Source organism: Loxodonta africana, chromosome 20 (genome assembly GCF_030014295.1).
Source record: "Loxodonta africana isolate mLoxAfr1 chromosome 20, mLoxAfr1.hap2, whole genome shotgun sequence".
In the NCBI taxonomy this organism is placed as follows: Eukaryota; Metazoa; Chordata; class Mammalia; order Proboscidea; family Elephantidae; genus Loxodonta; species Loxodonta africana.
The window spans coordinates 57,858,487-57,883,237 of record NC_087361.1 but is presented as its reverse complement, the minus strand read 5'-3'; the positions used below and the strand labels follow the sequence as shown (position 1 = coordinate 57,883,237).

The 24,751-nt window shown below is 46.8% G+C and overlaps 1 protein-coding gene across 3 annotated transcripts in view; it reads left to right on the top strand.

The window, feature by feature from the left end:
• The first annotated feature begins 570 nt into the window (after positions 1 to 570).
• RUNX1 (RUNX family transcription factor 1) overlaps positions 571 to 24,751 on the top strand; it is a 305,359-nt gene continuing 281,178 nt past the window's right edge. The window contains exons 1-2 of one of the 3 annotated variants that reach the window (XM_064273230.1): positions 571 to 862; positions 983 to 1,097. In XM_064273230.1, the coding sequence (XP_064129300.1) occupies positions 1,040 to 1,097 (58 nt within the window). In that variant the 5' untranslated portion in view covers positions 571 to 862; positions 983 to 1,039. The remainder of the gene's footprint in view (positions 863 to 982; positions 1,098 to 24,751) is intronic. The other 2 variants (XM_064273229.1, XM_064273228.1) reach the window with 2 other exon arrangements.

Genomic DNA, 24,751 nt, shown 5'->3' with positions numbered 1-24,751 from the left:
TCCCTTTAACTAAAAGATGTTCATTCAGGGAGAAATAAACCACGTAATTTTGATTTTATTAAAATGGTTTATCACAAAATTAAAACGCTTTCCTTTTTCAGATTTCAAATTACCGGTGAATTTCTAGAACACTTTAGGGGTCAGATTCTCACCAAAACGTGTTTTTTTATTGTCCTTTTCTTTTTACAGCTTCACGGATGCTGTTTTACTCTTTACCAAGGCCTGAACCTACCCGAGCTGAAGCCTAGCATTTTAAAGGATGGGATACACATCCTGTCTGAGCAGCAGCCTGATGCCAGGGCAGAATTGCTGTTGAATAAGCAGTAGTGAAGCCTTTATCAAAACAATCAGTAGTTCCCCAAACCACAAATAACAACAACAGGAGCCGCGTTGTACTAAATCAGCAAAGACCAGTGACAGAGCAAGCGACTGAGTCATTTTTTTCCTACGTTCCCGCTCTCACCAAGTCTACTCCACTCTTTTCTTATAGTCGGGGGGAGGGCAGGTGGAGGAAAGGAAGGGCATTGCTCAGAATGTAAAAAAAAAAAAAAAAATTGACATCACTTGGGTCACATGACTGTCAAGAGCCAATGGTGATGGGCTGTGGAAAGGGGAACAGTTATATTTGTAATTTGGGTTGTGTGAAAACTTCTTTGGGGCCTCATCAACAACCACAGAACCACAAGTTGGGTATCCTGGCAGTGACAGAAGTCTGAGCACAGTGGTCAGCAGGCAGGACGAATCACACAGACTGCAAACCACAGGGTTTCGCAGGGCGGCGAGCATCCTTAACCCACAGCCAAGCCACCACTTTTTTTTTTTTTTTTAATCTTTAACAATTTGAATATTTGTTTTCGCAAAGGTACATTTTTCATAGGGCTCCGGGAGTGCCAGGGGTTGTTGAGGGAAAAAAAGAGACGTGGGGTGCCATGGACAGGGGGTGAGGTTACAACTGTGACCGCTCTTGGTTTTTGCTCCTAAGGTAAAGAAATCACTTAGTCCCCTGCCTTGAGAAGAGTGTGCATTTCAGGAGGAAGCAATGGCTTCGGACAGCATATTTGAGTCATTTCCTTCATACCCACAGTGCTTCATGAGAGGTGAGTACGCCGGTCTTTGAGTATCTACTTTTGCCCAGCTTTGCATATAATGAAATGGCAGGGTGGGGATCCCGCCTGCAGATCCCCGTCGGTTTTGTGGGAGGAATTCAGACGGAGGCGGATGATTACAAGGCTATTGGATTACTTATTCATCAAATGGCAGTGCTTCAAAAATGTTTTAATAAATACTTCGTTAAGCTGTTGAAGTGTCCATGGGTACGTGAGATCGTTGTCAAGTGCTAGTAAGCTGGGCTGCTCCTGTTTAAAGTCCTGGAGATTACGAAGCTTGTCTGATGCTCTCTGGGTTTTGTTTTTTGTTCCTTGCCCGGTATGACTGTCTGAGTTGTCCTTAGTTCAGCATGCTGTGTGGCCCAGGCTGCAGACTGCTCAGGGTTGTAGCAGCCACATGCAGACAGCCAGCAAGGACTGGGGCCATGGGGCAGGAGGCGGAGACGCGCTCACAAGCACGTTGTTAGATCAGCCAGGAGGCTTGCAGGGGCCAAGTGGCAACTCGGCTGTCTCCAAAGGGCAGAGATTACAGGAACTGGACAGATTCTTTAAGCTAAAATCGTGAGGGCAGGGCAGTGCTATGCAGCTCATCGGAGCCACAGTGCAAAAGGGCACCTTCCCAGAGGAAAAGCAAGCAGGTGGTCGCGTACAGGAGTCTCACAAAGAGCAATGAAGAAGTTTCCCGGGTGGCGCCTTCTCACAGCTCTGGGCTTCGGTCGTTAGATTGCCCGCTTGCTAATAGGAACAGCCAGTGTGGAAAGCCTGTCTGCGTTTTTGCAACAGCCTCGTGAAATGTGCAAAGCTGGAGCTGAGCTGTGTGTGTGTGAGTATGTGTGTGCGTGTGTGTTGTGTGTACCTTTGATGGGAAAAGCGGGCTGGGCTTAGGCAAACACAAAAATAACATAGAAATGTCGCGAAGGCATTGCGAGGTGCCAGGGCAGGCACTTTGACTGGTGCCCGCAGAGTGTGGTAGGTGGTTTGGCGGAGCTGGCGTGGAATGGGGGGGGGGGCGGGGAGAGTGGATTTTCTGGCTGCAAACCCTCCCGCACACCCAAATAGTATCTGTGACTCATTATTTATTCATACAACCCAGAGAGCAGGGAAGGCAGAGGGCTTGTCAGGCTCTTTGTCACAACACCGAGGTTGTGAATGCCACAGAGCTCCCAGGCTTCCGGGCCCCTGAAATTTAAAAACATGACAAAGATGTGTGTGTATGTGTTGGGGGCAGGGAGGGCAGCATTTAGGGAGAAGGGAGAAAAGCAAGTCGTTAAGCGATTCCAAGCTTCAGATTAAAGGGTTTCAGAGAGCTGCTTTACTGGCAGCTGAGGACATTTTAGTGAAGTTGAATCATGTGGACAGGAATGAGTCACCGTCGCTGCCGCGCTGTCGGCCCGGTCGGCAGAGACGAGGGCCGGGGTGGAAAAGCTGCAGACTGCCCCCGGCTGCATTTCCTCTGGGCTGCTAACAAGCTAAGGAAGCAATATTTGTAGTATAAGAGAAAACGGTCTTCCTGCCTTGCCTCAGCTTTCAGGCCCTCTGCAAACGTGGATTGTTTCCTATGTTATCAGCTCAGGAAGGCAGATTCAGGAAATTTTAAAACGTTCCACTGGGCAATAGATTGGATTTCGGTACGTAGCCCTGGCCTTGGGAGCTGGCCTTACGGGAAGGGCAGTGAAGGACACAGTGACCTGTGCAGACATCAGGAAATAGAAGGAGCCCCAAGCACAGCCTCATGGTCCCTGCCCCCATGGACAGTCAACACTCGGCTGCCTGCTGTCAAAGGCTGGCGGGTCTGAGAGGGCCCAGAACTCACATTAAGACTCAGGAGGTCTAATCTGGAAAGGTCTTTTCACGCCTCCTTTGGTAAATGGAACTCAAGGCCTTTCGAAATCTCTAAATAATATAACATCGAGATTTCATCCCAGACAACCTAAGTGAAATGTTGGCAATTTCCTGGGTACCTTTATCAGAGTGACCCGAGGACATAAGCGTTTAAAGCGTCTGCGTGGCTGTGCACACACTCACATGAGCTGGAGGGGGGCGAACTGTCATTGTTTTTGGTACCATCTGGACATAGCCTGATGCCAGAAGACTCTACCACCATCCTCTCCAACAAATTGTTCTCCTCCAGAGTTCCTCCGCTGTGTACACAGCCTGGCCATGAGTGGTGCCAACAATTTGGCAAAACTCCAGGCTTCCACGTGGGAAACCCAGGTTTGATCCTCAGGCAACGCACCTCATGTATCGTTACCACCTGTCCGTGGAGGCTGGCATGTTGTTTTGATGCTGAACAGGTTTCAGCAGAGCTTCCAGACTAAGACGGGCTAGGAAGAAAGGCCTGGAGATTTACTTCCAAAAATCAGCCAGTGAAAACCCCATGGGTCACCACAGCCCAGTCCACAGCTGATCATGGAGATAGACAGGACCAGGCAGCATTTTGGTCCATTGTGCATGGCTGGCAACAGCAGAGACATAATTTACAGCGTGAGTTCCCTCCCTCCCCAACTGCAGCTCGGAGCTGCAAGGGGAAATAACAGTCGTGTTTTCTTCCTGGGATGTTACTTTATCATCCCATGCAGTCCTCACAGGAGGAAATCCATAACTCATTTTTAGCAAGATACCCATGTGGAAATTGGGGGGAAAACAGGGGTGGGGCCCAGAAACCATTGTTCCCTTCACAGGACGAGTAGGACTCTCGGAGACTGGCATGGGAACTGCATGTGGTCTACCACAGAGAGCGGCTTCTATCACACCACACCAGGGCCTCCCTTGGTGTGCTTAGCAAGAAGATAAGGCAGTACTGCAATTCCCTGGAATTACCACACACCTTTAGGGTCTGCTGTCCTTGCACAGCGCGACGTTGCCGTGAAGAGAGCAGGGTAGTTGTGAAGAGGGAGAGCCACGACACATGCTCGTGTTTGCAGAACGCCTCAGGTAGCCTTGTTCTTAGAAGTGGCTTCGTGGTCTGTGCAAAGCCTGACACTGACATGTCTCTGAGTTCCTAGAACCACAGGTAAAAATCTCAGCACGGCAGACTTGCCTCTCCTCTTCTCAGGGCCGGTGCTCCGCCGTCAGAGTTGTCTTTCTGAGGGGCTTGTGGAATAAAAGGGAAGGTATGAAGGTGCTTTTCTGTGTCAGTGTGCCGTGAGGCTCAGAAGAGCCATCAAGACACTTCTTCTGGTCCTGTGGAGGATTTACACTCTCGGAAGCCGCAGGTGCAAGGGAAGCATTAACTGGGCATCAGACACAATGTGTCTCTTTGCAAATCTGACCCACAAGGCAACTGTGGGACAAGGCACCCTGGGTGCTGTCCTAGATGGTGGAGAATCAGACCCCAGTTCCTCCAGTTTGAGGTGGAGTTTTGCATTCTGAAACTGCCCACACATTTTGAAACTGAGAAAAAAAAAGTGTTAAAAATACCTAAATTTGTACTCATACTCTTTGCCATCGAGGCCCTTTGCACGCTAAGATGCATTTGAAAACGACACAGCAATTTTGAGATGTTTTAAAATGTACATATTTTAAGAAGAGCAAAAGGCAGTCCCCAAAAGAAACTATCCTTGGCTTTGCTTCTCTCAGGGAGAATGTCTCTGCATTTTCAATCCCCCCCAAGGTAGGCTTCACCAACAGGGGTGTGGGTGAGGAGAGGCCCCGGGAGGAGGGGCCCCAGAAGGCCTTGCACACCTGGTCTCACATCAAGTTTAGTGACAATGAGCAACAGCAGCAGAAAGCATCTTCAGAAGCTGCAGCTGACCCAAGATTCACACAGCCGGAAGCTGGTTCCAACTTTTGGAAGCTAATTAGTTACCAGCAGCTTCCTATGTTCTCTGGAAATAGATCTGAAATGCATGCTCAGAGGAGATCTGGAGAAAGCAGGGCTGGGCCTTGTGCTCAGACAGAGGCAGGCCTACAAGGCCACTCAACCTGCACAGACTTGAATAGAAAATCGGGGCTCAGGGGAGTGTTGGGCTGCAGGCTAGTCCTGGGAGCCTGCAGGAGCAATTATTAGAAAAAGGCAGCCCCAGGAAGTCTGAAGAGGGGGCACACACAGCACCGGCCTTTCCTTTCTTTTCCTCTTTTCTGGCTCTAGTTCAATTGCATAGGAGTCCTTGGGTGGCACAAACAGTGAAGCGCTCAACTACTGGCTGAAATGTTGGCAGTTCAGAAACACCCGGAGGTGCCTCAGAGAACAGGCCTGGTGAGGTTCCTCCAAAAGGTCACAGCCTTGAAAACCCCATAGAGCAGTTCTACTCTGCACACATGGGGTCACCATGAGTTGGAATTGCCTGAACAACAGTCAGATTGCATAAAGCAGCTTCCCTCTTGAGCCTCAGTTTCCCCATCTGTAAAATGAGGTTAGTAGGAGTACCTATCTTTCAGGGAGACACATGGACTAGATTAACTTTGCAAAGTGCTTAGCACAGTCATTGTTGTTAGCTGCCATCAAGTTGGCTCTGACTCATAATGACTTTATGCACAACAGAACAAAACATTGTCCAGTCTTGCATCACCCTTACAATCACCAGCATGTTCATTATTGCAGCTATTGTGTCAATCCGTCTATTCAATAGTCTCCATCACCTTTGCTGGCCCTCTACTTCACCAAACATGATGTCCTCCTCCAGCTGTTGGTCCCTCCTGATGACGTGTCCAAAGCAAGCAAGTCAGACAGTGCTCTGCCCTGATCCACAAGATTTTCCTTGGCTATTTTTGGAAGATCACCAGGCCTTTCTTCCTAGTCTTAGTCTGGAAGTTCTGTTGAAACCTGTTCACCATGAGTGACCTTGCTGGGTATTTTAAATACTGGTGTTGTAGCTTCTAGCATCACAGCAACACACAAGCCACCACAGGATGACAACTGACAGACGGGTGGTGGGCTCAGCACAGTACCCAGGCCATAAAAAGTGAACAGTAAATATTGGCCATGGCTCTCAGTGTTCATTTAGCTAAGATGGTGGTCAACCACTGTTCACGCTAGGAGAAGAGAGGCTGCAATGCCCAGCAGGACAACAGGAGCTGGAAAGAAGATGGGGAGGATGGAAACACGGAGAAAAAGTAAGGCTGGTCTCCAATGGAAACAGCCTGGGTGAAGGAAGAGCTGCAGTAGCCACATGGTGTTGGGGAGCTGGTGAGCAAGCTGGTCCACATGATGGCTTTTTTAACATCCTGACATCCTTCCTCCACATGTAAGTGCCCAAAGGGAGGACAGAAAGCAAGAGAAAGCTCTTCATGTAACTTGGCTAACAAGTTTAGCATTAAATATCGAGGCCAATTGGGGCTTGTTGTAACGTAAATCTTAGGTCTGAAAACACTGGCAATGACAGAGCTATTTCTCTACGTTAAGTGCCCTGAGACAGCTTTATTTTCTGGAAGGTTCTTCTTAATGAAGAAGCCACTTTGCCCATTGAACTACACACAGATTCTTCAGGGCTCTGACAGACTGCTAATTGCCCCAGCTTCTTAAGGACTCCTGATCATTCCTGGGAGGCTTTAACTAGTTTCTAAAAGCCCAGAAAGAAGGTTGCTTTGGCTGTTTGTCTTCTTGGGGGCGGGGGAAGGGGCTGCACAGGAAGCTCGAGCAGATTTTCGGCTTCTCAGGTAACTTCCTAGTGACCTAGATGAGTCAATAAATGTCTCTGTGTGTCCTCTAAGTTCTGCGGCAAACAGGCTTCACAATGGTCTAGACAAGCTTGCCTTAAAATCATCCCCGAGCTCCTGTCCAGAATCTGAACCGGTCAGAGTACCAGAAAACATACTCCAAATTTTCTTAGTTTAACAACATGAAGCAAATACTTTTTAAAATGTATCTATATTTCATTTTCTGATAGGAAATAGCTATCCTACCATTTCAAACACGCCAGGCATTTTCTGCACATTATCTCAGTCGGATTTTTCCCCTAACTCCTAGTCTTCAGAGAACTTCAGAAACTGCCGTGGTGCCTGAACAGGCCCGCAAACCTGCAAAGCACTCTTCCTGCAGTCCTCCTTCCCTTTTGCCGAGTAAAACAGTCCTGAAGCCAAGCTGATGTGTGTTTCTTGGGCTTTTTTTTTTTCCCCAAAAAAAATATAAAAACTACATTGCCACTGAGAGGTAGAAATGGAGCATTCCCCCCTGAGACCTGTGCAGACCTTGAGCACAGTCAGGGAGCACTTTAGGTGAACACACAACAGCCTTCCGAACCCCACGTAACTCACGAGCTGCAGAGGTAAGCTTGACTGCTCCTCTGATTCATACTGATTTTGTCTTTGGTGGACAACTTACGTTCTTAGCTTTCTAAATTGATCCCTCCTTTTCTCTCAAAAAAAAAAATTTTTTTTTTCTTCTCTCCCTCCACCCCGACCCCTGTCTCTTCTCTCTCTTTCTTCTTCACCTTCTTCTTTTTCCTTTCTGTGTGTCTCTCTGTCTCTTTCAGCTCTTTTTCCTCCTACTCTTCCACTTTCTCCTTTCCTCTTTCTCTCTCTCTCTTTCTTTCTCTTCCTTCCCTTTCTCTTTCCCTGTCTCTCCCCTGTCCTCCTGGCTTTCCTGCCTCCTTCTTTCCTTTTCTTCTTTTGACTTTCTGAATGATACCAGAGAAAGGAAGAAAGGAGCTAAGATGGAGAAAGAAACCAAGTATCTCATAGATGACTGAGCAATACATTGTGTTTCAATGACAGAAAGAGAGTAAAGCTCTTCCTTGGGTCTCTCAGTGAGAATCCTGTTTGCTGCACAGAAGGGAAAGTCCACTACAGCGGCCTGCCTCCCACGACAGGTGGCTCAGGAGAAAGCTGCCAGGGTGTTCGGTGAGGCCCAGGATGCTGAGCCTGTGGGAGGCGGCCCCACCCTGTACACATCTTTCAGGCAGGAGGGAGAGAGGAGCTCTCCACCCTTCTTCTTGTGGAGCTTGGCCTTTTATTCAGGAAGGGAAGCTCTTCCCTGCAAATGTATGCTTATGGATCTCTTGGGCCAGAACTGTGTCGCAGGCAGTCGCTGGCTGGCAGGTGCCTAGGAAAACAGAGTCATCACGTTCCCACCTGCAGAGTAGAGGAAAGCAAGGGCAAGGGGGTTGGAAGGATGTCGGGTGGGCCTGGTGCAGCCTCTGCCCACCTGGCAACAAAGACCCTTCCCAAGCAGGCTGAGCATTACCGGTTACATTTCATATGATTTGTTTTCTGTGTCAGCAGTACTTCGAAAGTACATGCAGAGAAACTCAGACCTCTTCCTTTGGTCCTTCCTGAAAGTTGCAGATGGATGCTGGGAGTGACCATTTATTCTTGATTTTCTAAAAGCAAAATGGACAGGAGATGGGCACGGTAGGGAGCCAGTTTACTGGCAGTCAAAGTCCTACCTGCGTTCAGTGTCAATGCCCAGAAGCACGCTCGAGTCTAACGCTATGTTATATACACCATTTGCTCTTGGGTTAACTCTAACTCGCAGTGACTCTATGTGTGTCAGAGTAGAACCGTGCTCCATAGGATTTTCAGTGGCTAATTTTTTGGAAGTAGATAGCCAGGCCTTTCTTCCAAGGTACCTCTTGGTAGACTTCAACCTCCAACCTCTTGTTTAGCAGCCAAACACATTAATCATTTACAACACCCAGAGACTCCACCATGAAGATATGATGCCTAAAAAGAACCATTTCTGATCTCTGAGAGAGAATGAAATTGTGAGATGTGGGTAATTAATCAAATATAGCCAGGGAGCAACACCATCCAGTCAACCTGTCTTACCTCTTCTTGGGGTGTGTATTGGTCTTGATGAGCACTTAAGTTTTTTAGCAAATGTATAGGATGTCAGATTCTTTTTTTTTTTTGCAGTTCAAATCCACCAGGTGCTCCTTGGAAATCCTGTGGGGCAGTTCTACTCTGTCCTGTAGGGTCGCTATGAGTCAGAATCAACTCAATGGCAGTGAGTCTAAAGAAGGATCTAGAGAATGTTGCAGTAGTTAACTAGCTATATAAAAGTGTATTAAAAAAAAAAGTGAACAAAAGTAAATTAAAGTGCCGAAAACACTGTATGGTATTCTGTGATCACATTCCATCCTTGTGTGTTTTTGAGGGGTCTTAAAATGTCATCAGAAACCCTGGTAGCATAGTGATTAAGAGCTATGGCTGCTAACCAAAAGGTCACAAATCCACCAGGTGCTCCTTGGAAACCCTATGGGGCAGTTCTACTCTGTCCTACAGGGTCACTATGAGCTGGAATCGACTCAAGGGAATGGATTTGGGTTTTTCGTTTGTTTGTTTTTAAAAATTTGTCAGAGGGGCAGTCTCGTCGTTCAATGCAGGAACTTCCTTCTTCTGCTCACAAGTTTATAGCATATAAGCTTTCAAGGTTTACTTTTTTATTAGTCTCGAAAGTGTACAAAACAGAATGCAGGTTAGCTAAAATACATTGGGCGGAATTTTTTTTCCTGGGGGCAGTTTTAATGCCAACCCCAGTTTGCTGTGCTTTTTATGACACTTTGAACTAGTTTTATCAAGCCCTTCACTCCACACCATCCACAGGCTGCATCTGGGTGCTCCTTCCACATCGCTAACAGTTATATCTGAAATTGACATTAACCCACCTTGAACGTATATAATTTACAAAATCTGAAGCCACGGATATGTGTGAAACCCATGCAAGGGTCTGGAGGAACTATGAGGAAGGAAAAAAATATATATTTTTCTCCTTCAGGGGTTTTCTTTCTCGTTTTAGCCCCTTTTACTGCTGGGATATTTATCATGGTGAAAATGGGTGACACCATGGGGCCTGGACCTCAGCTCTCCCTGCACGCCCGGCACCGCCCACTGCCCCAGGCAGCTTTCCTGACTCTACTGTATTAGATGGCTTCAGGTCCCCACTATGGTGACATCTCCTCCTGCCCCAGTTTTACCCTCACAGCGCCCCGTCCCAAAGTCAGAATTGCAACCTGGGGAGACACTAGAAGATCCCCAGGCAGCCCACAAAGGAAGAGGAAGCTCCTCTAAGCTAGTGTGGCTCAGACTTGACATGCATCAGAATCACCAGGGGGCCTTATTCAACCCCTCAGTGACCTAGTTATTTTCTGCTTTGAATTTTTTGTTGATATCATGTGTTTTCATTAATGGAAGCATGCTGAATCATGGAGTGTGTCTGAATTTTTGGTAGGTAGTATGGATTTTTCTTCTTGCCCCCTCCCACAAGTCTGTCCTAAGTGTTTAGTGGTACATATGCAGCACAAGCCCATTTCTTTGGTTTCCAGCAGTCCTAAAGTCCTAAAGTCCCCTGCCTCGTGGCAGCATGCATTCTCCAGCGGTACCAATAAACTCCAGAGGCTGAAAAAGTTCCTGGTTACTATATGTACTGCCGGGCATGGAAGGGTTAAAATACAAATACCAGGCCTTAGCCCTGGAGTTTCTAATTCAGTAACTCTGCAAGGAGCCTAAGAATTTGCATTTCTACCAGGTTCTCAGATGATGCTGCAGTGCTGGCCAGGAGAAACCATCACTAGGCCTTTCCTCCCAACCCAGGGACCTGTAGGGGTGTGACTAGTGGGAGACAAGCTAGGTGCCTCAGAGGAAAAACTTAAGAAGGCGCTGACTCTCTGGGTCGTACCAGGGCTGACTCTGCACCTGGAGAGCTCTGAGACTGAGAGCTTCCTTCCTCACGTAGTGGGCCCAACACGCCAAGCTTCTCCTGGAGTCCCTGAGTGGTGCAAATGGCTAATGTGCTGGCCTGCTACCTGAAAGGTTGGAGGCTCAAGTCTACCGAGAAGTGCCTCAAAAGAAAGGCCTGGTGAGCTACTTCTGAAAAATCAGTCCCTGAAAACTCTACAGAGCACAGTTCCACTCTGACACACCCAGGGCTACCATGAGTCGGAATTGACTCAACAGCGACTGGTTTTTGCAAGCCTCTCTTGCCCTTTCCTAGTCCAGGCCCTGAGGCCCAAGGAAAGAGGAAGCCATGGAAAGTTCTGCCCAGCAGTTGGGGCCCCACACTCCAGCTACCCACCTAGTCCATCTCTCAGGAGGTCAGGAACACCCGGGGGCCAGCACCTCCGTGACCCCTGACACCTAGTTACTCCTGTGGTTGAAACAAAAATCCTACTCAGAAGGGATTGAGCCAGCTGGGACAGCAAGAAGCCTCCATCCCCCTGAAAACAGGGCCCCAGGACCGCTGGGTGCCAGCTGCACAGTGAGAGAGAGGCACCCTTACTCGAGGGCCTGTCTGTCTTTCTACAGAAACTTTGTCTTTCAGAACTCCAAGTCATCAACCCTCTGACATCATCACAAATCGTTTTTTTCAAGTAGTTGGGTTTGAGGTTTTTTTTTTTTCTTTCTTTTTCTTTAACCCTATTTGTATGAAAGGCATTTTTCATCTGATTGTTCTACAACCAGTCACCACAGAGTCACAGAAAGTTCCTTCCCTTTCTCCTCAGCCTCCACGTGGCAAAGGGTGCAAGAATTAATTACCCTCCCGCAAAGCCAGCTTATAGCCAGCACCCTGCAGATACAGGGAGCCCCATCTTCTCTAATGGTTGCTGTGTGAACATCTTAATGGGGACAAATTAAAAGAGGCTCAAGCTACTTATTCTCAGCCATAAAAAAAATAATAATAAGATAAAATAATGAAGCACCTTTAAAAAGGTGATGCTTCAGATACCTCAAAGGGGCTTCTTTTCTTCCACAGAGTGTGCAGTTGATGGGAAATCAAAACTCCATAGTATAAACTGGAGGTTATATTTTGGGTGTCTTAGTATCATGGATTGAATTGTGTCCCCCCAAAAATATGTGTCAACTTGGTTAGGCCATGATTCCTAGTATTGTGTGGTTGTCCTCCATTTTGTGATTGTAATTTTACATTAAAGAGGATTAGGGTGGGATTATAACACCCTTACCCAGGTCACAGCCCTGATCCAATGTAAAGGGGGTTTCCCTGGGGTGTGGCCTGCACCACCTTTTATCTTACAAGAAATAAAAGGACAGAGAAGCAAGCAGAAAGGGGAGACCTCATACCACCAAGAAAGCAGTTCCAGGGTCAGAGCTCGCCCTTTGGACCTGGGGTTCCTGCACAAGAACTCCTAGACCAGGGGAAGACTGATGAGAAGGCCCTTCCTCCAGAGCCGAAAGAGAGAGAAAGCCTTCCCCTGGAGCTGATGCCCTGAATTTGGACTACTAGCCACTAGACTATGAGAAAATAAATTTATCTTAGTTAAAGCCATCCACTTGTGGTATTTCTGTTACAGCAGCACTAGATGACTAAGACACCTTGTGACTCAGAAAACTCCCTTTTTGTGCTTATTTAGAGCAAGCTGCACTCACCCCAGACCCTAGCCAGTCCCGGTCTTACTTCTCTCCCTCCTGCTTTTACAGTCCCTGGGCAATCTCCATGGTCGTCTTCTTTCAAGTCTGTCTTAGTTCCCTAATGGTGCTGTAACAAACACCACAGGGCCGGAGGAGGGGGGTGTTTAAAGAGCAGAAATTCATTTTCTCATAGTTCTGGAGGCTGAAAGTCGATGGCCCCCTGCGTTGCTTGGCTCCTCAGCTCAGAGACGGGTCCTCCTGTGGAGGCTGTTTTTCCTCTGTGTCTCTGCGACTGTTCTACTCTTTTTAACAACCTACCACTCAGAAGGGATTAGGTTTAGAACCCACACCGCTCAGAGGTCACCTCATTTAAGCCATCCACTTGTGGTATTTCTGTTACTACAGTGCTGTGAAAATAAGGCTAGGAAGTACCGTTGTTGATCCCCATTTGATTTTAAAAAGCTCATAAAGGAAGAAAAATGGGGCAAGTAGTGGTTCAGAGTCACCCCCAGCCACCCTGCTAGTAGGACGGGGACCCCTCTCTGGCTCTCCCACTCCATTCAGACTCCCCTACAACATGGATGCAGCCTGTAGGGTGGGACCACCTGTGCCCCACTGCCAGCTCTGCCCCTAGACACTGAGTCATATGGAGCAGACACTGTGACTGCTCTGTGCTTCCCTTTCCTCCTCTGTACAATGAGATGATGACACCTCATGGGATTGCCATGAGGACCGAATTAGAGACACCTAGAGTGCTGCCTGGCATACAGGAAGCCTCTAGTACATTCTAGAAGTCATAACAGACTCTCCTTTTCACCCTAACTTGCCTTTTTAATTAGAAACTGGTTTTGCTTTGTTCTCCCATTTTCCTCTTTACACACTTTGTTGTTGTCAGGTGCCATCGAGTCAGTTCCGACTCATAACGACCCATTGTACAACAGAACAAAACACTGCCTGGTCCTGTGCCATCCTCACATCTGTTGCTATGTTTGAGCCCATTATTGCAGCCACTGTGTCAGTCCATCTCACCTTGATCTGATTAAAGTTACTAACCCCTGCCTGCCTCACTCCCTACAATTAACTGGGAATAGCAACAAGAGTACCTACCCCAGAGTTGTGCAAAGGATTTAATGAGGTAACACGAGAAAAAATGCTTGGCATGGTGCCTGACACATAGCATATGCTCAATAAATATTAGCTGTTGCTGTTATCAAAGTCCCTGGATGGTGCCAACCATTAAGGAAATCAGGGGGTAACTGAAAGGGTGGCGATTTAAGTCTACCACGTTGAGGCACCTCAGAAGAAAGGCCTGGTGATCTATTTCTGAATGGCAACAGCCTTGAAAACCCTATGGAGTGCAGTTCTACTCTGACACACATGGGGTCACCATGAGTTGGGATATATATATCCCACATATATATAAAAAAAAAATTACATATATATTACACATATATATGGAAACTCTGGTGGTGTAGTGGTTAGGTGCTATGGCTGCTAACCAAAAGGTCAGCAGTTCAAATCCGCCAGGCGCTCCTTGGAAACTCTATGGGGCAGTTCTACTCTGCCCTATAGGGTCGCTATGAGTCGAAATCGACTCGACGGCAGCAAGTTTATATATATGTGTGTATATATATACGTATACATATACATATACATATACATATACATATACATATACATATACATATACATATACATATACATATACATATACATATACATATACATATACATATAAAAATATATATATATATCGTTACTACATTGTTAGGTGCTGTTGAGTGAGTTCCAATTCATAGTGACCCTATGAACAGCAGAACACAACACTGCCTGGTCCTGCACCATCCTCACAATTGTTCAATTGTTGCTATGTTTGAGTCCATTATTGCAGCCACTGTGTCAATCCATCTTCTTGAGGGTCTCCCTGTCTTTCACTAGCCCTCTACTTTACCAAGCATGATATCCTTCTCCAGGGACTGGTTCCTCCTGATAACATGTCCAAAGTATGTGAGATGTAGTCTCGCCATCTTTGCTTCTAAGGAGCATTCTGGTTGTACTTCTTCCAAGACAGAGTTTTTCGTTCTTCTGGCTGTCCATGGTATATTCAACATTCTTCACCAACACCATAATTCAAATGCATCAATTCTTCTTCACTCTTCCTTATTCATTGCCCAGCTTTTGCATGCAGATGAGGTGATTGAAAATACCATGGCTTGGGTCAGGCTCACCTTAGTTCTCAAAGTGATATCTTTGCTTTTTAACATTTTTAAGAGGTCTTTTGCAACAGATCTTCCCAATGCAATATGTCATTTGGTTTCTTGCCTACTGCTTCCATGGGCATTGATTGTGGATCCAAGTAAAATGAAATTCTTGACAATTTCAGTATGTTCTCTGCTTATCATGATGTTGCAAAATTTTACTTTTTATGATATTAATAATATTGTTTGATAATTTCTGCATTCTGTTGGATCACCTTTTTTGGAACGGGCACAAATATGGATCTCTTCCAGGTGGTTGGGCAACTGTAATACTTCATTTGATTTCCTGACTGCTGCTTCCATTGGCATTAATTGTTGATCCAAGAAGACAGAGATTCTTGGCAACTTCAATTTCTTCACCATTTATCATGTTGTTGATAATTGGTCCAGTTATAAGGATTTTCATGGTCTTATGTTGAGGTATAATCCATACTGCACACTGTGGTCTTTGACCTTCATCAGTAAGTGTTTCAAACCATCTTTACTTTTGGCAAGCAAGATTGTGTCACACTACCGCAAACCAACTCAGAAAGTGGACTCATTTCTGCCATTTCGGTGACTGCACTTGGGCACCTAATGCAGGTTGGATCCCTTTACTCCTGGCAGCAAATGGCAGATGTGTGGGATGAGGACAGGAGTGCAGCAGCAGGAGCCTTGGGCTGAGTCAGAAACCTGAACTGGGGTCTCAGTCCTGGCCCTGGGTGGGCCCTGGTGCTGGATCTTCTGCACACTCCAACACCCACCTGTGGTTAGGCTGGGTTCTCTAGAGAAGCAAAACCAGTGAAGTGTGTGTATAGAGAGAGAGAGAAAGAGAAAGAGACACAGAGAGAGATTTATCTCAATGAAATTACTCACAAGGTTGTAGAGGTTGGCAATTCCCAAGTCCGTGGGTCAGGTGTCAGGCTGGAGGCTTCTCCTAACTCATGTATCTGTGGACGCTAAGGAACCCCAGATCAGCAGGTCAGATAGCAGGCCACTGGGTCACAGGCTGTGGAGGCCAATGAATTCCAAGATTAGCAGACAATAGAGCAGGCCACTGGCTCAAGTCTCAGGAACTAGAGGTCAGATGATGATGAGCCAAGTCCAGGATCCAGAGTGAGCAAAAGCCAGTGAGCTTTGCTGCAACATCCATATAGGTTACACCCCCGAGGAAATTCCCCTTACAACTGATAGGCTGATCACATCATGGAGATAATTACATTACATTACAAAATGGAGGATAACTACATCATTACATAACTGCCAAACCACTGAGAATCATGGCCCAGACAAGTTGACACACAACCTTAACCATCACAGTCCACCCCTTGACAACTTGGCACCTGTACACATCTCCTTAAACCATACACAATCTCTAAATAAAGACAATTACAAAGTCATTCAGAAATCCCAAAGCATATTCAATTTCACTTTTCTACATGATATTTTCAAATACCCTCTGAAAGGACACTTCTCCATGCTCCATCGAATAATTTCCAATTCTCCCATAATTTCTGGTACTAGAGTTACTAGAACCCTCAGTGAGACAAAGTTCAGTCAAAGGGTGCTTCATGCTCTGATGGCCAAGTCTTCTCATCCCACTGGGAGCTCAGGCAAAGAGCCACAGTCTAGTTGCCTATATTTTATTCAGTTTATATATCTACTTTAGCACTTACCAAAATGTAAGTAAGATCTGCTGTATTCTCATAGATACTCTGAGCTGTTTGAGAGATGAGCCCATGTTTCATTTATTCTCTTTATTTGTAGCATCTGGCAGGATGTGGGCACTCAACAAATGTTAGATGGATGGATGGATGGATAGATGGATGGAGGGATGGATGCATGGATGCACGCATGCATGCATGGATGCATGCATGGATGGATGCGTGCATGCATACATGGATACATGGATGGATGGATGGATGCATGGATGGATGAATGGATGAGTGGGCAGACAGACAGATGGACAGATGGAAGGAAGAGTGGATGAATGGCTGAATAGATGGATGGATGGATGGACAAATGGATGGATGGATGGGTGGATGGATGGGTGGATAGATAGACAGATGAAGTTCCATGAGCCCTATGCTTAGTGCTGAGGTGTAGAAACCCCAGTAGGTATGAGCAAAAGAGGACACAGTGATATCCATCCAACAACAACCACAGCAGGAAGCAAATGACTAGGACCTCACTCCAGACTAGGTTTTCCCCTTATCTCCTGTGAGTAGATAAGGGTAGAAAGGAGTGTACAGGGTATTAGAGCAGAGAGTAGCAGGCAGCATGAGGCTGGTTCCACTCTTGTCCAAAGGGTGTTGTCTGGTACTCCTGTGGGTGTCCCTAATGGGGGGCTGGAAAAGGACATGAGAAACATGGCACAGCTGAGGGGCTTCTTTCTGTTCCTGAGTTGATTGGTTCATGCTTTAAATTGAATACCCATGTGGAACAACAAAGGTGAGTGACCAAGAGAATTTATAATAAACCAGAGAGTCACTGGACTAGTAAAAAGTCTTACTTACATTTCCTATTGGATTACTTTGAAGGCTTGAATCAAAGAACAATAGAAAAGATGCCACCTACTCCTTTGTTTTCTCCTCAAGGAGAACTCAATCCCTTGATTTTCCTTTTCAAAAAAGGGAACCAGCTGGATACTTACAGATTTGTCAATAAGTTCTCTGTCTCACCTACCTTGGGGACTTCTCCAGAAGCTGAGTGGATGCATGGATGGCTCCACCAGGCATCCAGCCCAATATGCCCAGCACCCCCTTTCTCCTGATCTCTCAAGGTAGGGCAACATTTTCTACAGTGAAGTGTTTGGCAGGCAGTGGTACAAATGTGCGTTCTCCTTCCATTCCTGAGGCCACCAGCACCTGCTGAACATCTGTGGGATCAGGGGCTCCTGACAGACCTGGCTATTCCCGGAAAGTCCCCTGCACTTAGATCCCATCTGCCAGGCCTGGAGTTAGCTGGAAGCACACACCTCTGTCAACAGCCACTTCTGCAGCTAAGAAAGAGCCTGTCAGAGTTTGACCTCATTCTTCTGTTCCAGAATGTTCCTTAGTGGACACTTTGCCCAAATAATGCCTACTTATCTTCACAATTTGCATACTTGTTCTTAAGATTTGATCTCTTTGTTCTCCTTCTCATGGGTCTGCTTGCTCAGGCTCTCGATTCATTTATTTAGATCATACATATTGGAAACTTCTTGCCAGAGCAGTTCTTCCTCACTCCTCACTCCTTCTTCATACTTGTCATCTTAGAACATCGTTGACCAGTGGTTCTTAACTGAAGTTTTAAGGGAGAGCCGAGGGGGTAATTTTTCCCTCAGGCACATTTAGAAATATCTGGAGGCATTCTGGAGCCCCGGTGGCACAGTGGTTAAGAGATTGGCTGCTAACCAAAAGGTCAGCAAATCAAATCCACCAACCACTCCTTGGAAACCCTATGAGACAGTTCTACTCTGTCCTATAGGGTTGCTATGAGTCAGAATCGACTCAGATGCAATAGGTTTGGTTTTTGGTTTAGAGACATTTTTGATCGTCACAACTGGTGTGTGGGGGGGGGGGTGCACCGGTATCTACTAAGTAAAGACCAAAGATGCTGTAAACATCCTACAATGCACAGAATAGCCCCAACAACAAAGAATTATTGGGCCCAAATGTCAGTAGTGCCAAGATTGAGAAATTCAGTCTTCTTCTATCACCAGGGTTACAGCTATAGAGATATGTTTCTGCCCTTTCTTCCGCTCTGGTGTTTTACTCTCCAGAAGGTTCCCCCTCCCTAGGATTGTATGTGGTCTTTAGAGAGGAACATACGTACCTGTCAAAGAGTAAATGGAGAATCTGAAAGGCCTAAAAATTATGGGGATCCCCAAAGCCTTTCACGGTCCTGAATCTACTGTGAGCACCTTAAAGTTATCAAAGGGAATCCTAACCCTGTATTATGTGGAGGAGGGAGCTATCACCTTAAACAGACAATCTGAAGACTATCATGAGGACTTTGAGTATTAGAGGAAAAGAAAGAAGGCAGATAGAAGACAAGAGAACCAAGCACAATGCGTCGGAGCTAAGCACAGCCTCTGGAGATACTAGATCAAAGACTGGAGAGAAGAGATAAGGGGAAAACAGGAGTCCTGGGGGCAGAGTCAGGGGCACCACTGGTCAAGAGGTTGACCAGATGACCTACAGGGATATGCCTGAAGTCCAAGCAGGAAGGCCCTCCTACAGAGGCTAATAGATTCCCTTACGAGAGAAGCTAAGGATTGGAGGGTAACAGGGGAGACCAGAAGAGCAGGGGACATCTGGCTAGGACTTCAGTGAAGGGGCCTGCACACAAAAGCAAGGGGGAGCCTGGAACACCAGCAAGTGTTTCTCCAAGAAATACACCTGAACAAAGGGACTGGGGTTCATTGGTGGTTCACTGGTAAGATTCTTGCCTCGCCATTGGTGTAATCAGTATGCCAGCCACTTTTTATGCCTCCGAACCTCAGAAGTAAGGCATTATTCCAGTTCTAATGCATTGAGCATGAAGGTGGGTCCCTTTTGAAATGTGTGAAGCGCAGCAGACTGGAATTGGAGCCTCATTGCTGTGTAGCTTGAACATTCTATTAGGTGATGCTTCCTGAATGTGCTAGTTTTGTAAACTTTCACTTTTTTTCCCTCCCTTTATTTCTGTGAGTAAGGCTTGCAAGCATAATTTTGGCTTTCCTGTGTGATAGGGAGCCCTGATGGGCTTGTTTTGGTTTTTCTCGGTCATATTTGGAAAACCAGAGGTTCCCCATGTGACCTAATGGAAAACGTGTTGCCATGGAGTCAATTCCAACTCATAGCGACCCTAGAGGACAGAGTAGAACTGCCCCATAGAGCTTCCAAGGAGCACGTGGTGAATTTGAACTGCCAACCTTTTGGTTAGCAACCGTACCTCTTAACCACTGTGCCACCAGGGTTTCCAACCTAATGGAAAGGTGCCCACAATGAATTCTCTATGTAGCTCTCATTGGTATGATGTCACACCACAGATCGGAGGTGCTGCGGTGCCACTTACCACATTGGTGGCTTGCATTACCAGATCATATTTCTCAAAATCCATGTTACCAACCAAAAATTTAAACACACTCAATTAGTAAACATGCATTCCAACACAGAAAACACATTCCATCAAAAAAAAATTAAGGCGAAAACGTAGTAACAAAAGGGCCTGCCCTAGGTCATGCACTGATATTTGCTCTAACCTGAGTTTGAAGTTGGGCATTTGAGCTGAGTGCCAATCAGGCAAGAAGGAAGGAGAAAGACCTGCCAGAGCCCAAGAGACAGTGGGGAGAGGCCAGGACTCGAGAACTCATCCTCTCACAGGCAATGAGAGTGAAGAGCAAACCTCCTTCCTGTGGTTCTGGACTGGGTGAAATAGGTTTCAAGAGAGATGTAACTTGTGTTGAACAAAAGGAATCTTCCTTGCTGCAATGTGTGCAGCTTCGAGACAGGGCGGGGTGGGGAGGTACACTCCCTTTCCCCCCCTCCTCTGTCTCTTGCATGACCTTATAATCATGCTCTCATGGCCATCTCACCACCACTCCTGTTTCCTTTTGGATCCTAGAGCCATAGAGCGTGTGGCTGCTTAATCCCACCTGTAAAACATGTTAACAATAACCCATCAGTCAATTTCCTGAAAGGAGCCCTGGTAGTGCAGGGACTAAAGCGCTTGGCTGCTAACTGAAAGGTCATTCAAACCCCCCACAGTTCCTCGGGAGAAAAGACCTGGCGAGGTGCTCCTGTAAAGAATACAGCCTAGGAAGCCCTGTAAGGCAGTTCTACTCTGTCATATAGTGTCGCTACGAGTCAGAATCCACTCAATGGCACCCAATGACAATAACAAATCTCCTGAACCGTTGATGTGTACGTCTGAGTGAGCATTTGTACAGCACATTAGGAAATGGCCTGGAACACAGAGACTGGTTATATGGCATGAAACTGCCCTCGAGGAATTTGCACTCTAGTTCGGGAGGCAAAGCCCACACATGTAAAATACTCAGTGAACAAAATGAGAGTCGAATCAGCAGCCACACAAGAGCCAACACAGACCAGAGGACAGGGGCTGATTGCTGCTGAGCGAAGGGCCTGGTCTGAGGTGGCCTCAGAGAGGATGTTGTTGCTAGCTGCTGCTATCGTCGTTAGCTGCGACCCCATGCACAGTACCGTGGAACAAACGGCTCCCGATCCTCCGCCCTCTCATGACGGTTGTGGATCAGACCCTTGTGATCCACAGGGTTTTCATTGGCTGATAGGAAGTGAACCACCAGGCCTTTTCCTAGTCCATCTTAGTCTGGAGGCTCCACTGAACCTGTTCAGCATCATAGCAACACGAAAGCCTGCACTGACAGACAGGTGGTGGCTGCACATGGGTGAATTGGCTGGGAATCAAACCCAGGTCCCCTGCACCTGCACAATAGGCGAGAATTCCACTGCTGAACCACCACTGTCCTTCTCAGAGAGGATGGTGGGGTCATTTTATACCAGGGACGGGGAACCAAAGGAGATGGAATGAGTGAGGCAGCCAGTCAAGTAGAGATACAAGGTAGCAAACAAGTCTTTTGAGCTCAGCGGACTGCCACACAGGAGCCAGATCTTTGAACACTGAAGTAAGAAGGTTGGACTCTCGCCTGCAGACTTGTGGGTCCTGAACTTGACAGAACACGGGAATCCCCTGGAGCTGTTGCTAAAATGCAGATTCCCGGCCCACCCTGAAAGGCTTTGAGGCATGCAGGACCCGAGAATCTGCATTTTAGCAACGCTGGTCTCAGCTGTCCTTTGAGAAACACTCTATAACAGGAAGCGATTGCCCACTTTTGATGAAGTGAAAATGGAATCGTCGTGAGATTTTCAGGCCAAGCAAGACTTAGCAGAGCCTGTTGTGTCTACCTCTGAAGGCTAGTGTCGCCTCTGGCATTATCTACACACTCTAGAGGGTGAGTCCATGCGTATGGCTGTACTTCAGTACTACCAATTTCCAGTCTATTCTCTGTTCTCCGATACTACTTACTTCTGACTAAATTTGATTAAAAAACATGTATTTTAAAGTGCGTGCCACAAGATCCAAAGCTAATCTGAGATCAGATTGGGTCTGTTGTTGTTACCTGGTGTCAAAGTCGGCCTGGGCCCCAACACATAGTGACCCCAAGTGTGCCCTAGTACAGCTGTGCTCCATGGGTTTTCAGTGTCTGATTTTTTGGATGTAGATCACCAGGTCTTTCTTCCAAGGCACCCCTGGGTGAACTCCAACCTTTCCATTAGCAGCCTAGAACTTAATCATTTACTCCACCTAGGGACTCCCAAGTTGGGTCCAAAATACTCCAAATATGGGTTCCAAATTCTATACTGTTACACAGAATGGGCTCCTGCGTTTGGATTTATTTCTCTCTCATGTCCTCCCCCCGCCCCCACCGTGTCTTGGCTCCAAACCAACTCTAGACTCTCCTGAGTCCTGGAGGGTGTATCCCAGCTGGGATTAAAAAATCACTTAACTGTTTCAATCTTCCCTTCCCTCTTGAGCATACGAGGATTTACTTTTCCATTAGCTTGGAGGCTCGTGTTAAACCCGAGCCTTGGGAATAAATCCAACTCTATGTTAAGTTCTTGCATAGCATCCATCAGGGTTTACAATAACGGGGGACCCTCAGCAAGTAGCTTGGAGCACATACAGAAACTCGCAACCGGAAATTCATCTAGAATGATGGCACAGGAATCTCCCAAAACCTTGTCATTTAAACTATGGTCCTTAGAAAAACATCGCCTGGAAATTTACTAGAAATGCAGAATCTCAGGCCCCAACCCGGACCTGTTGGATCGTTGCTGTTGGCAGATGTCTTGGAGTAGCTCTGACTCACAGCAACACTGTGTGTTACAGGAGAGAAGTGCTCCATAGGGTTTTCTTGTCTGCAATCTTTATGGAAGCAGTTGGCCAGGACTTTCTTCCAAGGTTCGAACTGCCAAACTTTGACTTAGCACCAGTCACACATGGCTTGCATTGCCCAGCCTCTGTGGCCTGCTGAATTGGGGTCTGCATTTTAACCAGGGCCCAGGTGACTGGACGCACTTTCAAGTTTGTCCTAAATCACCAGCCAGCCACACAAGGTTTGGGTTGTTTTCGAACTCACAGCCTCTCTGCCTCGGGGTGCTTGCAGAGATGGGCAGCGGAATCGGTTTCGGGGGTGGGGGCGCAGGTTTCACCTCCACCCCCAGGCTGCCTCCCCACCCGTCTTGTCCTCTCCTGGAGGCTGCACCTGCAGGGTTTTCACTTTTTTTCTGGGAAGCTTCTTGAAACAGCCCAGGGCCTTGCCTCTGCGGGTGGGGCCGCACTACCTCTTTTCTCTCAGAGAGCCCGGATGCTGACAGCCTCAGATGGAGGCATCCTGTTTGTCGAAAAATAAACCGGCAGTTAAAGCCGGGTTGCGAGAGCGAGAAAACCGCAGGCCTGCGCAGCGCTGATAAGGCGCGGGCTCGCTTTTGCAGAAGTTCCGCGGCGGCAGTGCCGCGCGAGGCCGCGCCTCCTCCTCCTTTCCTGTCTCGGCGCTGCGACCCCACCGTTTGAGCTGTTGTTTCTGCTTCAGTCTTTCAGTTATTCAGCCATTTTTCTAAAGGATCCCCTCTCTGCTGCGCCGAGACAGGGATAGAACACTCCCTGGGAGCAGTTGGGAGCAATCATGAAAATGACAATTTTTAGAAGAAGCTAAAGTTGCTTTCTCTTCTGCAGTTTTTAATGGTTTGACCTGGTTTTAAAAAAAAAAAAAAGAAAGAAAACAAATCCAGATGAGGCTTGTAATACCAAAATCTGCTGTAAAAGGGACCCCAAAGTACAATATCCAGATTGTTTTCCTTTTTGAGTTAGGTGACCTGGCCTGATTCCATGTGGTGAATAACTAATTACCAATCTTCCCCTTTTTGGGGGTATTAAAAGCTCTTTCCCCATTTGCCTGTTATCAGATAAGCAAGAGAGATGAGAGCTCAGTGGGTAACCACAGGTACAACCACAGAAGTCACTGGAAACCAAACAATTTGACCCTCAGAGACTAAGGGTGTAATTGAGAATTAACCTGAAAATAGTTTCATGCAAGCTGTAAAACTCTATGTTCGTGAATCAGTAATTCGGACTTCCTCTGAGCATTAAAAAGAACAGGCAGTACCAAGAAAGACATTAGAGTCAAAGAAAATGGCTCATATTGAAGCTGATTGAAAATCCCACAGGACTTTGTTTATCGACTGGGCCTCTCCCATCTCTGGCACCCCTGAAGTGCTTTTAGTGACCCTACTAAGGTTCTGTTCCTCAAGTTTCAAGTTTGCTTTTGCTATCTGACTTTGTTCAAAAGCGTAGGCTAGACAGACCACATGGACTCGTTAAGCTCCCTGCCTTCACGATGAATTACACGTGAATAAGAACCTACATGGTTTTTAAGGATTTCCAGGGACCTACATCGTTCTCCCATTTCCTCTCCTAGAAACTTTTTCAAATTTGCTAACCCTCCCTGTCAAGCAGTTTCCCCTGGGAACTTACTCCTCAAGTTTCCTCTCTGAGAACCAGTCTTCCCATCCTTATGAAACTTTCCCCTTCATCTCATGGCCTGCTCTGAATTGCCTCCAACTTACTCACATTTTCTGGTGAAAGCTCCCTTGACTGACCCACGTAGACAGAGAGCCATATATTTTGCCTAATCCATGTGTGTTGTTGTTGTTGTGCAACTCAGACAGATTCCATATACAGCAAAATGAAACATTGCCCAGTCATGATCGTTGGAATGCTCGAGTCTGTTGTCACTTGGGGGTCACTATGAGTCTAAATTGACTCAAAGGCACCTAAGGACAACAACAGCGTATATACAAAAAAAGTAGTCCATGACACACAAAAGTTCTGGTGCCCACAGATGCTCACCTTTCTCTCCCTCCTGTCCTCAGTTGCATAACCACTACCCAGCAGTCACTCCTGTTGACTAGGCAATCCTGATAGGATTTCTGAGCACCACCCCCTCCCCTTTTGCCCACACTCAGGCTCCAGTCCTGTTTGTATCCAGGTGCATTTGCAGGTGGGGAGCAGCCAGGAGAGAGAGCAAACCCCTGGCCCAAGCAGGGATAGGCTGCTGAGCTGGGCACATCCTGTAAGAAAGCTCTGCTGGGGCTTGCT